This window comes from Thermobia domestica, chromosome 7 (assembly GCF_964235325.1).
Source record: "Thermobia domestica chromosome 7, izTheDome1.hap1.1, whole genome shotgun sequence".
NCBI lineage: Eukaryota > Metazoa > Arthropoda > Insecta > Zygentoma > Lepismatidae > Thermobia > Thermobia domestica.
Window position 1 is genome coordinate 6,140,139 of NC_137460.1, and position 16,636 is coordinate 6,156,774.

Here is a 16,636-nt window from a genome sequence, read left to right on the forward strand (position 1 = left end):
CCAGTTTTCCGAACACCCATGTCCCCCAATTACTTCGGATAATCGACGCTCTACTGTATAACTGAAAACGCATGTTTTATAATAGTTTCTGTATAAATGTTGCATCTGTACGTACTTTCCGTATGTAACAATATAAGCGGCGAGGATCTCGCATACAAATGGACGTATATAACCTATAGCTGACAAAGATAACATACAAGGAAGACTGTTAGATATCAGACTTCCTGCAACGGCATGATGTAACATCAAAGGGCAGTGCCTATGTAGCATACGGATAACGTATGCTCCGTACTGATTTCTCTAGTAAACAAGAGGATTCCGTATATTTGTACAATATACCGCTGTCCGGAGAACGGATTTTTCTCATTACACTCACAACTAAAGAAACGATAGAAGTTATGAAGGAGCACTAAAGCGGATATGCGGTAACACCAAGCAACCGCTGTCCGGAGAACGGATTTTTCTCATTACACTCACAACTAAAGAAACGATAGAAGTGATGAAGGAGCACTAAAGCGGATATGCGGTAACACCAAGCAACCGCTGTCCGGAGAACGGATTTTTCTCATTACACTCACAACTAAAGAAACGATAGAAGTTATGAAGGAGCACTAAAGCGGATATGCGGTAACACCAAGCAACCGCTGTCCGGAGAACGGATTTTTCTCATTACACTCACAACTAAAGAAACGATAGAAGTTATGAAGGAGCACTAAAGCGGATATGCGGTAACACCAAGCAACCGCTGTCCGGAGAACGGATTTTTCTCATTACACTCACAACTAAAGAAACGATAGAAGTGATGAAGGAGCACTAAAGCGGATATGCGGTAACACCAAGCAACCGCTGTCCGGAGAACGGATTTTTCTCATTACACTCACAACTAAAGAAACGATAGAAGTGATGAAGGAGCACTAAAGCGGATATGCGGTAACACCAAGCAACCGCTGTCCGGAGAACGGATTTTTCTCATTACACTCACAACTAAAGAAACGATAGAAGTGATGAAGGAGCACTAAAGCGGATATGCGGTAACACCAAGCAACCGCTGTCCGGAGAACGGATTTTTCTCATTACACTCACAACTAAAGAAACGATAGAAGTGATGAAGGAGCACTAAAGCGGATATGCGGTAACACCAAGCAACCGCTGTCCGGAGAACGGATTTTTCTCATTACACTCACAACTAAAGAAACGATAGAAGTGATGAAGGAGCACTAAAGCGGATATGCGGTAACACCAAGCAACCGCTGTCCGGAGAACGGATTTTTCTCATTACACTCACAACTAAAGAAACGATAGAAGTGATGAAGGAGCACTAAAGCGGATATGCGGTAACACCAAGCAACCGCTGTCCGGAGAACGGATTTTTCTCATTACACTCACAACTAAAGAAACGATAGAAGTGATGAAGGAGCACTAAAGCGGATATGCGGTAACACCAAGCAACCGCTGTCCGGAGAACGGATTTTTCTCATTACACTCACAACTAAAGAAACGATAGAAGTGATGAAGGAGCACTAAAGCGGATATGCGGTAACACCAAGCAACCGCTGTCCGGAGAACGGATTTTTCTCATTACACTCACAACTAAAGAAACGATAGAAGTGATGAAGGAGCACTAAAGCGGATATGCGGTAACACCAAGCAACCGCTGTCCGGAGAACGGATTTTTCTCATTACACTCACAACTAAAGAAACGATAGAAGTGATGAAGGAGCACTAAAGCGGATATGCGGTAACACCAAGCAACCGCTGTCCGGAGAACGGATTTTTCTCATTACACTCACAACTAAAGAAACGATAGAAGTGATGAAGGAGCACTAAAGCGGATATGCGGTAACACCAAGCAACCGCTGTCCGGAGAACGGATTTTTCTCATTACACTCACAACTAAAGAAACGATAGAAGTGATGAAGGAGCACTAAAGCGGATATGCGGTAACACCAAGCAACCGCTGTCCGGAGAACGGATTTTTCTCATTACACTCACAACTAAAGAAACGATAGAAGTGATGAAGGAGCACTAAAGCGGATATGCGGTAACACCAAGCAACCGCTGTCCGGAGAACGGATTTTTCTCATTACACTCACAACTAAAGAAACGATAGAAGTGATGAAGGAGCACTAAAGCGGATATGCGGTAACACCAACCAAACAATAATGCTGGGACAGCAGTAAACGACAATGGGTCTTGTGCGTCACCGACGAGTCGGGACAAGTTCGGATTGAGCTCGGTCGGATCATCCGACAAGGCGGACCAGCCGAGGGCAGACGAGACGGGTTCTACTGTACTAGAATCACAAAAGAAGGAATTAAAAAAGGAAAATACAAAGACTGTAAAAAGAATACAAGTGGTGAACTTTTCGTTTAGAATACGTGATTAGAAACCTGAATAGATATATATTAGACGTTAGAAAATTTTCTTCATTTTGCGATGTGTGTGTGTTCTTAGAACGTCTGTGGAATAATAATAAAGGAAGAACTACTCACTTTGTATCTCTCTCTCTCTCTCTCTCTCTCTCTCTCTCTCTCTCTCTCTCTCTCTCTCTCTCACTCTCTCTCTGTGCGACTCCTATGCAAATTAATTGCAGTATCTAATTAGTCCCAGAGCGCAGTCTCTTAATCTCTCTCTCGCTTTCTCTACTTGTAGATTTATTACTAACAAATCTACTATGGCAACGAAATCTAGTATGGGAAGGCAAATAATTAATCCAATTATTTCGAAGTTGCTTCTTAAGTAACTACCTAAGATGGTGCCGTTGATTCCCTCTCGACTCGACTCCCGTCTTGGAATATTCTTCGACTATGTCTACGTATTGGAAGTAATACTGTAGTTATTCCCATCGGAAAAAAGACAATTAAAATGTATGGATTATTGAACTTGAAGCTACAGTGTTTATGCCTACGAGGTACAGTCAAATTAGAACTTTACTGAAGAACATCAGCGTTTAGAAACAACACGATTATGTAGTTCAAAGTCCGCAATAATATAGTAGACATAGGTTGAGGATTGAATAAGAGGGGCAGTTGAAAGTTGGACCCTTTTACGAGGATTTAGCAACACGAGCTTGGGGCTCTAGTCACATTCTTTTTTTCATGTGCAACTTTAGCCAAGTGTTTTAAATTGGTTCGAAGGAAGCAGGTGAGGTTAGATTTACATCGAAATTGCACCACCCTACTGTGACGTAATGTCACGTGGTATTATCATAGGAGTCAACGTGGAACGAAGCAAGTCCTGCGGGGCTTCTAACCCCCTTCGCTCGCTCAGTTATATTTCGTAACGTAAGTAAAAAAATAAATCTTTTTTATCAATAAAATTGTGTGCTCAAAATCTTTCCCCCTCCTGGTGCCTCCAGTACTTCCCCCTCTTTATCTCCCAAGTACCCCCTAAAAATCTCTCACTCTGTGAGGGCCCCATTTCTTACTCTCTAGTTGGCTTATAACACCATTTTTTATAATGGCTATCAGATATATCTAGGTAGATGGTAGAAAAAGCACAATTTATGCATTATATATTACGTACGAGGGAAAAAGATTATTATTTTCACCTTATTGTAATGAAGAAAGTGTTATTAAAATTAAAAAAAAAAACTTTCCCTGCGCTGGGTTTGAACCTACGTTAAAAGCGAGCACGCTCGACTACGAGGATCGACAGCATCTGGCGTTTGCTTTGTGCTATATGTAAGCTACGTGGCGAGAAATGGAAAACTCCAACCAATTAGAACCGTGTATTTAGTGCCTATGGCTAGACTTAAGCATGATTAAAATATATGTGCCATCGTCAGTTAAGTTTCTAACTAGAATTTGCCTCTGATTTGAGTTGAATTGTAGAAGCTTGCTTCAATTATTGAAAATAAAATAAATTTAGGCTAAAAGTGGTGGAGATTATAATGAGAAAGGAATGAATTGATAGAGGAATTGATAGAGTGAAGAAAATGAGATCAAAAGGGAAAATCACAAGAAAAGCTCATAGTATTCGCGCTATCCATCACAAGCTTATATATGGCCGTATTCAGGACAAGATTAACCCATCAGGAGCCCTGGGGCTACAAACATTATGTGGTTCCTGCTGACTTCTCCTAATATTTTTCTGTGGAAGTACAGTAGGAGAGTTAAGAGAATATGTTTCATAGTTTTGGTAGTATTTTGTTTTATGATGATGATTGATCTATTTTTATGATTCTTTTAGATTGTTGAGATTTTGATCAAAGTAGAGGCCTTTGTCCATCTGGAGGCCCGGATTGTAACCCTCTAAGCCCCCCTTTAATCCGGCCCTGGCCGTATGATCTGTAATATTCACAACAGAAGTAAGTTCTCTTTTGAAATTACTATGTCGTGGTTGAATTTTATTTACAATTCATTATTTGAATATGTATATGTGTGCTTGGGTGTATATATAGATAAATTAATTCATTTTCTCTTATTTGTGTTGCAGGTTACGCAGTGATAAAAACGGTGGCGCGTGGTGTCCGAAACCCCAGATCACTCGTGACGTGTTAGAATATCTGGAGATAAACTTACACACGCTCCACGCAATAACCGGTGCCCAAACGCAAGGGAGGTTCGGCAACGGGCAGGGCCAGGAGTACGCTGAGGAGTATATGGTGGAATATTGGAGGCCGGGTATGGACAAATGGACCCGGTGGAAGAGCCGAGACAAGAAAGAAGTAAGTACAATGATACCTTTGATCTTTATTCTTTTTCTTTTTACAACAATAGAAGAAATCTCCGATGGATTATGTACAGGGTGTGTATTTTGTTTGTGACCGGGAGTACAGCGTATAAGCATCTGGAGATGATGTGGCAATTAGTTGGCCGGAGATCAGCACAGGTAGTGCCTATAAAAAGTGCAACTAAAGCTATAGTGCGTTTAAGCGACAATATTTTACTTACTCTGGTAACACACCGAATTATTTTCTCTCCTTGGAACTGGAATACATGCTATTTTTAGTAATAAAATTAACTCTATGGCCTATGGAACCAGAGGTTCAAAACCGCCTTCACGAAAGTTCTCCGTTGATTTTTGTCGCTAGTCAATTAGATCCAGTTTCTAATTTGTATTCCTATTTCTGCGAGATCCATTTGTATTATCCTTCCAGCTGCGCGTTGGGCTTCCTAATGATCGTTTTCCGATCGCTCTTCCAGTTAAGACTTTGAAATGTTCCTACTTTCTTCCATTCTGGCTACATGACATGACCTCCACAGATCTGATGACCTTAACAATGTTTGGTAAACCGTATAAATTATGTAGTTTCTGTTATGAAGTTTCCGCCATTCCGCATTCCCATTCATCTTGCGTCCAAATATTCGTCTCAGAATCTTGTTCTAAAATACTTTCAGTCTACGTTCTACCCTTAGAGTTAGCGACCATGTTTCGCAACCATACACAACAACAGGCTTGATTATTAATATTACGACTATTACTATTACTTGTCAATTTGATAAATATGGTTTGCTGTTCACTAGAAAGGCGTATATATAACCTTATTACAGAAAAACGCTCTCTTGAGCATAGCTTTTACCAGTAGCCACATAAAATGTTGTTACATATTGGTTCATCACTTGTATAAAGTATAATACACTAAGAAAAATCCGTCATCCTATAGCGGTACATTGTACAGCGGGGGACACTTCTAAATGGTACAGCCATATGGAGATTTACGGCTAAGGTGTACCATTTAGAAGTGTCCCCCGCTGTACAAATATACGGAGTCCCTACCTTTACTACAGAAATCACTACAGAATATATATTATCCATATAGTATATACTTTTTCCGCTTAGATGTTACTCATGCCGTTGCAGGAAATATGACATTTAACAGTCTTTAATATATTACATACATATATGTATGTTATATACATAAGCTATATGCTACATACTTCCATCTGTATGTGAGATCCTGACCGTCTATATACAGTTCTTTCGTTTCTATTTAAAAATGTTTATTCGAAACACTTATACGGAAAGTATGAATAAAATATACTTTTTCAGTTATACGTCTGCTGTACGTTAAGCCCAAAAACTACAGGATTTACACATATAACGTACAACGTACGTTATTTTCTCACTGTATATCAGTATTTAGTATAAAAAATCATAAAGATCAATCAAATTACTTTCATATGAACAAATGTACTGATCAGATTATCAACATATAATACATTAGCATTAATGAACTTACGCAGTAAATATTTATGGAGTGTATTGTTAATACTACTGTAAAACTTTAAAATAAATTAAATAAATTATCGAACTGGCAATACAAAGCTGATATAAAATTTTCGTAACACTTTTACGAAGTATTGAAAATTTCACAAGAATTTAGAACATATTCATTCTAAAGATTTATGTGTACTCTATTGGGAAAGGTAGGAAACTTTTTGTTTAAGTTATCGCCTTTGTGTTAGCTAGATACAGTTCTTGCGTTAGACATTCCCAAGAAATCTCTGAAGTCTCCAATAAGAAAACTGAATCATCTATTATGTAACAGGGGATAAATTTCACAATTCTTCTTTTTCTCAGTAAATTAAGTAAATACAGAATATAGTTTTTAGTATTATGTAATACTGAACATAAATTTCAAACAAGTTAACTTTGGCTTACGTTGTGAAAGTAGGGTGAACTTCGAAACAACGGAACTTCAATATTAAAATATCAATTACGATTTCAGCACAAGAATAAGCTCGGAGAAAATACGTATTCTTGCCACGCTCAATGGAAACAATTCTTGAGTTTATTTCCGTCTTTGCTGTGTGGTAATGATCAATTTACAATGTTCTGCGAATCTGAAGAAAGTAAGATCTATACTTAGGGGGTTATTTTCAGTTTTCTTTCCCTCATCCCTGAAACTATGATTGGTTAAATGTGCTTGGCCCAGTGAAGGCGGTAGAAGGACCAAGGGGCCGTGTACTAGGGATGGCCAGAACCGGTAACTGGTGGAACCGGTTTTCGGGTCTGAACGGATCGGGTTCTAGAAGAGCCGGTTCCGGAACCGGTTTTTCGGATCCAGGTCTAGAACTGGTTCTTCGCATCCAGGTCTAGAACCGGTTCTTCGGATCCAGGTCTAGAACCGGTTCTTCGGATCCAGGTCTAGAACCGGTTCTTCGGATCCAGGTCTGGAACCGGTTCTGAAAACCGGATCTCCAAGAACCGGTTCCGCTGGAACCGAAACTTTATTATCATCCCTACGCTAAACCCGAGCTGCTGGCAGGCTGTGAACAGTATGCTAGATGAAATGGTGGAAGCGACAGGCAGGCGCCCAGGTGGCGGCAACTTGTCTCATTTGGCTAAATAAACTGGGTAACTGTCAAACTCATTGGCTAAACAGGCAAACTGGCCAACTCATTTGGCTAAACACCCACTGGTGGACCAAAATTTTTTTCTGGGGGCACAAGCGGGTCTGGGCGGGGAAGGCACAAGCGCATGGTTCTCTTTGCATTTCTTTGAAGGTGAACTTTGTGCCTCCTTTACGGGTCTTTGGGGGCTTTCGGATCCAGGTCTGGAACCGGTTCCTAAGATCTGGTTCTGGAACCGGGTTTTCAGATCCAGATCTGGAACCGGTTCTGAAAACCGGATCTCCGAGAACCGGAACTTTGTGGCCATCCCTACCGTGTACACCCCAGTGGAATAATATGTCCCCCACCACTACCCGATGTCTTAAATTGTAATGTAAGTGAATAATATGAAAGTATTGTTTTCGATATTCGAAAAAAAATACTTGCGCCCCCAAAAATAATATCTCTGCCCCTCCGATTGCCCCCCCCCCCAAATACCTACGGACACGATGTTGTCCACCACAAAATCTCATGGCCTTGCATCGACGCAGTGACAACTCGCACTATAGTGAGCGCTGTACCCCTGTCACACCGTGCGATAGTTGCATTTGAGTGGCATATACCAGGTATATTTAAGCAGCGCAAGACGTGACACTTCAGTAACACATTGGTATAGACTCGTGACTATCGTTTATTTGCTAATATATATATATATATATATATATATATATATATATATATATATATATATATATATATATATACAGTGGCGGATCTAAGGAGGGCTATAGAGCCTATAGCCCCCCCCCCCTTGACGGTGAGGTATACACTGGATAAAATGAGTTTCAATCTTGCTTTACACTGGATAAAACGGAAAAATATGGTTTAGCCCCTCCCTTGATCATATCCTGGATCCGCCCCTGTATATATAAATTATCCGAAGTTTCGAGCCGATTTTTACAGCTGGTCAGCGCCAGAAGAGCCCCAGTAAAAAGAAAATAAAAAACATAATGTTAAATTTTCGAGATTTTGGGCAAACGGGCTTAGTTCTGAAGAAGAAATCACTCGATAGACATCGGGTAAGCAATTAATTTATGACAGGTCTACGGCGAATGTTTTTCCAGGGCGCCTTGTTTCGTATCATGGTAATATTGGATGACCGGTCCGTACAGCAAATCACTTTCGTGTGATTTTTTTTTTTCCATTATGTGAGGGATACCTAAAAACAGAAATATTTAGACATAATATGTTTTACAAAGTTAAAGAAACTAAATTATGCTATTCGGATTAAGATTGAGGGCAAAAAATGAAATGAAATCTTTAAGTTTTACGTCCCATGTTTATGCCAGTTAGGCTAAAGGAGACGGTGATGATGAGAAATGAATGAAATGGTAGAATCAAGAAAGTGGAAGGAAACGGGAGAAAGCTCACACACATGGTGTTTATCTACCACAAAGTTCCCTTGGCGCGAACTGCGATCAAATCAAGGAACCCATGCTCTACCACTGAAGCACCGCGTCCCCGGAAGTCAGAAAGGAAAATATGAAAACTTTTGTTTTTGCCAAAGCGTGTCTTACGATCTCAGCCTATCTGACTCTCATAGACACATCTTGATATGTGCTCTTTAAGAATAATAGTATGTAAATCTAGCCCCCTTGCCCCGTAGTTGTTTGTCGGAAGTTGTTAAAACGCGAAATAATTTTAAAATGTTACGTTGCTTTCGTAGGCAACACACAATTCTTGGCCGTTATGTGGGTTGTATAACGTGTAGGCGCAAACCAAGCAAGGAATCAATGGAGTCAGAGCTCAAAAGTTTAAAAATCCTAGTCTTTTATTTCAGCGTTTAAATTTGTATCACACACACGATTTTGGAGATTATGCACAAACAGTGGCGTATTTAGGATTTTGTTTCGGGGGGCTATGCACAACACATGAATAAGCACTTATATTTTTCCTTCTGGTTGCCGATGAATTTTAATGAAGTTCTATATATAAGAAAATTTGAGCCTAATAGCCACCCCTAAATACGCCACTATGCACAAATATGCGTCTTTAGAGCGTAGCGATAGATTATTAAGTCGCTTCTTAATACTATGAGCGTGTATACTTAATATTTCAGCCACCATAGATATTACCATATTTTCCCGACAAGCAAGTACGGAAGCTGCTGGAAAGGATTTTGCAAACTACTAGTTACAGTGGGACCAATGCTCCAATATTATAAAATTCGGAAGGATAGAGATTTCTATGTATAAATTATCTTTGATTTGTTTTTCACAACAGTTCAAAGAAATACCTCAAAAACTGCTGTTCAGAGTGTGTGTCAACAGCTCCTTCAGGCGACACAGATCGCTCACGACACATTTGTTTTTCATTTATGGGAACAAAAAGAAGTCATTAAGATGGTAAATCAGGTGAACACTGACAATGAATCATTAATTTGACGTTTTTACTGAAAATAATCAACAGTTTGATGGTCTGAATAGGGACTAGCGTTATGGTGGTGAAAAAATGATGCGATGAATGAAATTTGTTTTTCGCAATTCGTCGATGTCCTCTGACAAATAAATTCTTGTCTATCACTCAGCATTTACAACCCTTCAATCTTCTGAAGCTATGGTTGCCACATGTTCGGTGTAGCCAAAGAAACAAACTTGTTTGGCATCACTCTTAGAACAACAATTTTTTTGAGGTTTCGGACCAGGCCCGTATCCAGGGGGTCTAGGGGACCGGACCTCCCTAAATTTTTATTGGCCTCCTAAAAGTTTCATGATAGACTTGCAAATGAACTATAATATGATGATTAACTATAATATGTTTGGATCGCCTTCCCCCCAAACTTCTACCGGGTCCCTCCTACATTTTTGGGCTGGTTACCGGCCTGTTTCGGATTACGTGGAAATGCCCACACAGTGAGTTGTTGTTTCGTTTTGTCTTCGTATCAATAGATCCTAGTTTCTTCCCTTGTAACGATGAAGTATACGAGTGGATTTATCGTAGCTGAGTTTTAAAAAAAAAAAAACATTTTTTTACACCAATTGACACAAGCCTATGAGTTAAGCGGTTAGCGTACGCGCCTTTGGCGTAGGATATCTGGATTCGAGCTCTCAGTGGGAGCTCATGTTGTTTGAATGCCACGTTATTCAGTAAGGCCACGTCTCATATAGCTTCGCTGCAGAAAGGAAGGCTAAATTCAAATTCAATTCAACAAAACAAGGCTATGTTTGAGCTTAGGTCACGTTGTGTGAAATCCATCGTGTTGAAAATTTGTGTACGTTCAGGAGACCATGAAGAATCCTATGTATTAACCTTCATGTTAATCTGCAAGGATCTCTGAATCACACGATACGTCACCTGTCGATCTCCCTCGATCATTTCACGAATAGCATCAACAATGGTGATAACAACAGACGTGGATGAACGACCTTTACGAATTTTATCACTGAGAAACGTGTAACCACGCAGGAATTCGGAAAACCAATTGAAGAACAGAAAATCTTTAATTTTTACGTTCCACGATTATGCCGGCTAGGCTAAAGGAGACGCTGATGATGAGAAGTGAATGAAATGGTGGAATAAGGAAAGTGGGAGAAAATGGTAGGACTCCGAGAAAACACACACACACACACGGTGTTTGTCCACCGAAAGTTCATTTTCCATGAGCGGGGATCGAACGAGGGACCCCATCGCACCAGGGACGAACGCTTTACCACTGAGCCACCACGGCCCCGGAAAACCAATTGTTCAGTTCTATTGGATAGTGCTTCATCTCCAAAGGTCAAGTAAAGTCGCATTGTTTCGGTATTAAACTACATTTGAAATCATAAAATATCATTGCCCGAAACCGTTCACACAAAATTACTTCTTTAAACCACTGTCAAGGATAAAGAAATCGACTTAAACAATTAATTTAAACATAGGATTATTCTTTTGTTTTTTATAATTGCGAGACACTATCTCTGCGTAACATAAGTAGTAATTTGCGGAAACTTTTCCAGCAGTTCTATTATGCACTTTTTGGGTCAAGATTGTTTGAAGAAGTTTTGTTCAGTACATATCAACAAGCATATTTTATTGTACTGTATGTTTCACGTATACACAATAGAGTACCAACAACACAAGAGGAAGGGAAGTTTTTGTGGTCTGCATGCATGACATGGTAACTTCAGTAACAGGCTCTTAACTAAAAATAAAATAAAAAAGTAGAAACAATTTCCCTTAAGAAAAACTTCTCTGGTTAGATTAATGATGGAAAATTCTGTTGGTATGTCAGAGAACATCGATATGGTAAAGCGAGCAGGCTTAAATCACGTAAGAACAGGAAACTGCTAAACCAACGCTAGCGTGCTTTCTAATAGCTGTACGTTTAGACAGGGCCTTGTTAACAACGGCCTCGGAGAGTAAGGAAAACAGAAGCCCAGTTAGGATTTTAAGCAGTTGTAAAGGAGGAGGGATTTCTCTTCTAAGAATATTGACGGTAAACCAGTGAAAACTTAAACATTCTCACTTTCTTAACTACATTTGTTTATTTTTATCTGTCTATTCTTCCCTTCTTTCTAGTATTTTTTTTAAATTCTGCTCCTCCACCAGCATTTATTTATCTTTTTTTTTAAACTTTTTTGTTCCTCCTGTAAGCAAAGTGAATTTATCACGTGTAAGATTTCTGTCAGCACAAACTTTCGCTGTGCCACAAAGACTACGTCATAACGGAAACATGACTAATATCATAAATAAGGAAGAGTCTTATAAAGATAGTAATAATGATATGCACTTGTAACAATACCATAATACATACAGATTGTTATCAAAATAATGGGACAAATGAAGAAAATGCAATTTTATGATTAATATGGCATGGGATCAATTGATTAATACGGCATGAAATCAAGTTATTAATGTGGCATGGAGTCAACTGGTTAATATGGCATGAGATCAACTGATTAATACGGTATGGGTCAACTTATTAATATGGCATGGAATCAAGTGATTCATATTACATGGAATCAACTTATTAATATGACATGGGATCAACTGATTAATATGGCATAGGGTCAACTGATGGTATGGGATCAACTGATTAATATGGCATAAAATCAGTTGATTAATACGGCAGGGACCAACTGATTAATATGGTATGGGATCAACTGATTAATATGACAGGGAATCAGCTTATTAATATGACATGGGATCAACGGATTAGTATGGCATGGAATCAACTTATTAATATGATAAGGGATCAACTGATTAATATGGCATAGGAACAACTTATTAATATAGCGTAGGATCAACTGATCAATATGGCATGGAATCAACTGATTAATAAGGCAGGAACCAACTGATTAATACGGCATGGGATCAACTGATTAGTATGGCACGGGATCAACTGATTAATAAGGCGGGAACCAACTGATTAATATGGGATGGAATCAACTGATTAATAAGTATGGGACCAACATTAGCGTGAAGAGCAACTCTGATTCGTCGTAGAATAAAGGCGTATAAGTCATAAATGATTGTCAGAAGAATATTGTACCTTTCCTGAGGCAGCACAATACTCATTCTCATCACCGAGAATATCTGTTCTGGAGTTTGATTACTAGGATTTTAAGGCAGTATTTTACCCTTCCATAAATTCTCGTATATTTTTGGATGTACTTGTCACCAACTCCATGTGTCAATGTGTGATTTCGTTTCAGTTCAGGGGTGCATCACCTTTTCCGGTTTAGTTTTCAATTTTGTAAAAAATAAATCTTTCTTCAAGAAGTATAAAGTAAATATTATTATTTTTATTTATACATTTGTTGTTGGCATTATGTGCGGAAATTTTTAATGTGTTGATCAAATTATCATTTCTAACCTATTTTTATTTTTGGGCTTCTTTGGAACTTTCAAGTGTTTCAGAGAATTTAAAGCTAGTAATGTGTTGGAGGTCGTTGATTGGTTATAATCAAACTCCGCTATCGGAACAGAATTCTGATTCGCTAGCTAATAGATAGTTGCAGCTGATTTTCTTCATTGAGACCGCTTTACGAATAACGCAATAATGAAGAAGGAACGTAAGAAGTGTACAGTGCGACTCTTTAACACAAGTTTTCAATAATGTTGAGGTCTGCGTATATAACAAATATATATCATATATAACTGACACAACAAACTCACTGGTTCGTAAATAGTAAAATTGACCGACTTTTAAATTACTTTGTTAAACCTTTTGTTATCTTTTGAAGCTTCGTAAAACGTTAACTCACATTCAACATAACAGCGAGTTCATTACATTATCTTACATTATTACTTGTTTGTTGTTTCTATGACAACCTTCAGTTCGTCATTCTTAGTTACATATATATATTCAATTATATATATTAAAATATATATAATAATCTTATATTATTTTATCTTTTTCTTCTTCTATATAAAATAAACTGGCTACTGGCTTGTACATATTTATAAACCAAATATTACTCGAAGATAAAAGAAAATACAAGTATACAATAAAGAATACAAGTATACAACATACTGTTGTAGGTATTACGCGAGCCAGGAGAGACCTACTTCGCACAAGTGTTCATGAAATCATGCCTCAATAGCTACACCGCCTCCTTTAGCCTAACCGGCATACCCGTGCGACGTAGAACTTAAAGATTTCAAATTTCATTTTTTTTTTCAATAGCTACAGAAATTGGTGCACTGTCAATGTAGAAAATTGCTCGCGGAAAATGACATCTTGACAGTAGGATACACATTATCTAAAATCTCCACATAATCATTGCCAGTAGTGTGTGCTGGGAGCATAATATCAGGACCCACGAAACATCAAGAACCCATACAAACACACTTAACGTAAACCACCTTAGATACAGTTACGCGAAAAATCGCGCACTGTCAGTTTGATTTTTTTGAAACTCAGAGAAGACTTCCATTTCCATCGCCACCGTATGCAAGATTCAATACATGAATCCGTTCGACCATCTACACCTCCACTCCGAGCATCAAAACAAGAATGCTAACTTGCTTTTTTTTATATTTCGGTACCAATATTGAAGATGTCTATAGAGTCTTATTAGCTGAGGGAGCTCCCACTACCAGTAGACGTAACTGATAAATGATTTTGGTTCATCACGCTCATGGCTGTATTTCATTACCCTCTCTTCAGAGTGGCTCTGTAAGTTTAGTACTGCACAATTTTAACTAAGTATAATACCATCCAGTGTGCAAATGCTGGCCGGCCCAAAAAGGAAGATACCTGCCCAGTGCATCACGAGCAAAGATCTCTTCTACTACATATTTTTATCTGAAGATTCGTTAGGTAAACTAGTTAAATGTTCAAAAGCCAAAATGGAATGTATTGGCTAAACTTGCTTTTAAAAATTCCGGTTTTCGCTATTAAATATTCGCGAAATCCTATAAGTTATGCAACACAGGCAAACATACGTACCCAAGAAGTTGCATAAATTTAGGTGTTGTTTCGCTCCATTCACTTCTCTGGTAGAAGTGCTCTTTCAGTGATTATTCCTCTATGGCACGTGCTTCTCGATAATTTATTAAATCTCTTTACTAAATCTGGTCACCGATGCTTTTGATGGTTGTACAAAATTGTGTTTGAAGTCAGTCGAACCGTTTAGAACAATTTGTAAAATTCAGTGTTAAGGATCTCTTCTGTCCAATGAGTATGTAGTACTGAATACATAATAAATATAATACAGGGCCAGCATAAATGATTCGTTCATAGAACCACAAACTCACCAAGTTTGTATATCCTCTGCAAATATTCAATATATGTCCATTTTGTGGCATGATACACATCCGATACGATACTCGAGCTCATTCCATGCATTTTGTAGCATAGTCCTGTTGTCTGAAATGCAGCACTGATGTGTTCTTTGAGCTCGACTAAGGATTGCGGTAGTGGGGGTACGTAAACAAGGTCCTTAACGTACCTCCACAGGCAGATATCGGAGGGCGTTAAATCAGGAGATCTGGGAGGCCAGAAGCTTTTCTCTTTACGCAAGCAACCAGTGTCCTTGAACTCCCGATACTTTGTTTACATGGCGGTTATTTTCCATAGTCTCTTCTCAAAGCGCGTTGCACAGCTATAGCAGATGAACATCTGGCATATTCAAGCACATAAAATATTTTATCTTACTTTCCCCCCATTTTCGACAGGTATTAACCTCTTACTGCCACACAGCCACACCCGATCGGAAAGATAATGGACTCGTACTGCCGCACAATACAAACTTGGCGAGTTTGTAGGTTTTTTTCATATATCATACATGTGTGTACGTGAAATACTTTAGAAAATATAGCTTTCTCAAAACGAATGAATCATTTATACTCACCCTGTATATATTGTATATACATATGTGACGTCATTAGGAAAACAGTGAAGAACGTATCTTCTAATGAATAACTAGGTAGTTGCTGGCCTAGAGTATCTTTCAGGTGGAAAGTAGTTATCGCAAAGAAAAAAAGGAGGAAAAGAATGACAACAGTAAATTTTGTGTCCGGAGAGAATCCACTTTCTGGCTTCCGTTTATCCTGTTGGTCGATTGGTTACTTTGGCTCCAGTGAGAAGAAGACACACTGAGGGATTCAGATCTTGGCAGTTAATGGCTTAGGAGGAAAAACCCTGGCAATGCTCAGCCAGTAATTAGGTTGGCATTGGGGAAACCTTTCTTCGTAAACCGCTTTTTCTTCTTTTTTTCTTTGGCAACATCGTCTGCCAATTTGGCAGCCGCCGGTGAGGTTTTAGGAATTTAGAGATGTCTGTGTGGATCATTAGAAACTATGGGTATTTTCTTTCGATTCAGTAACATACTTTTCTGATTCCCAATTGCGATTCCCGTTCCGTTTCTCGTGACAGTTCCTTGTATTTGTCTTGGAAAATCATTGCTAAAGTGTAAACATAAAATATAGACATTTTATAAAGAGTAAGGGTAAACAGCTTTTGTATTTGAGTCTTTGAGACATTATAGCATCCAGAAATTGAAGACCTTCGCTATGGCTAAAAGATTTATTGGCATTTATGATGTGGGACCCACGGAGGCTCAGTGATGGAGCGTTCACCTCTGGTGTGTGAGGTCGCTGGTGCGCTCCCAGCTAGCGCCAAGTGAACTTTGTGGTGGACAAATACCGTGTGCGTGGCTTTTCTCGGGGTTCTCCCGTTTCTTCCTACTTTCTTGATTTAACCATTTCCTTCTTTTCTCACCATCGCCGTCTGGTTTAGCCCACCCGCCATAACCATGGGACCTAAAACTCGAAGATTTTTAGTACGCGCCTTTGGCGTGGGAGACCCGGGTTCAATTCCCGGCGGGAGCTCATGTGGTTCGGATTCCACGTTAATCAGTAGGTCCCGTCTC

General features: G+C 39.0%; 1 protein-coding gene across 2 annotated transcripts in view; it reads left to right on the forward strand.

The window, feature by feature from the left end:
* Ddr (discoidin domain-containing receptor 2) overlaps positions 1-16,636 on the forward strand; it is a 934,573-nt gene that overhangs the window by 600,618 nt on the left and 317,319 nt on the right. For both annotated transcript variants that reach the window (XM_081764059.1, XM_081764060.1), the window contains exon 4: positions 4,438-4,669. In XM_081764059.1, coding sequence (XP_081620185.1) covers positions 4,438-4,669 — 232 coding nt within the window. The remainder of the gene's footprint in view (positions 1-4,437; positions 4,670-16,636) is intronic.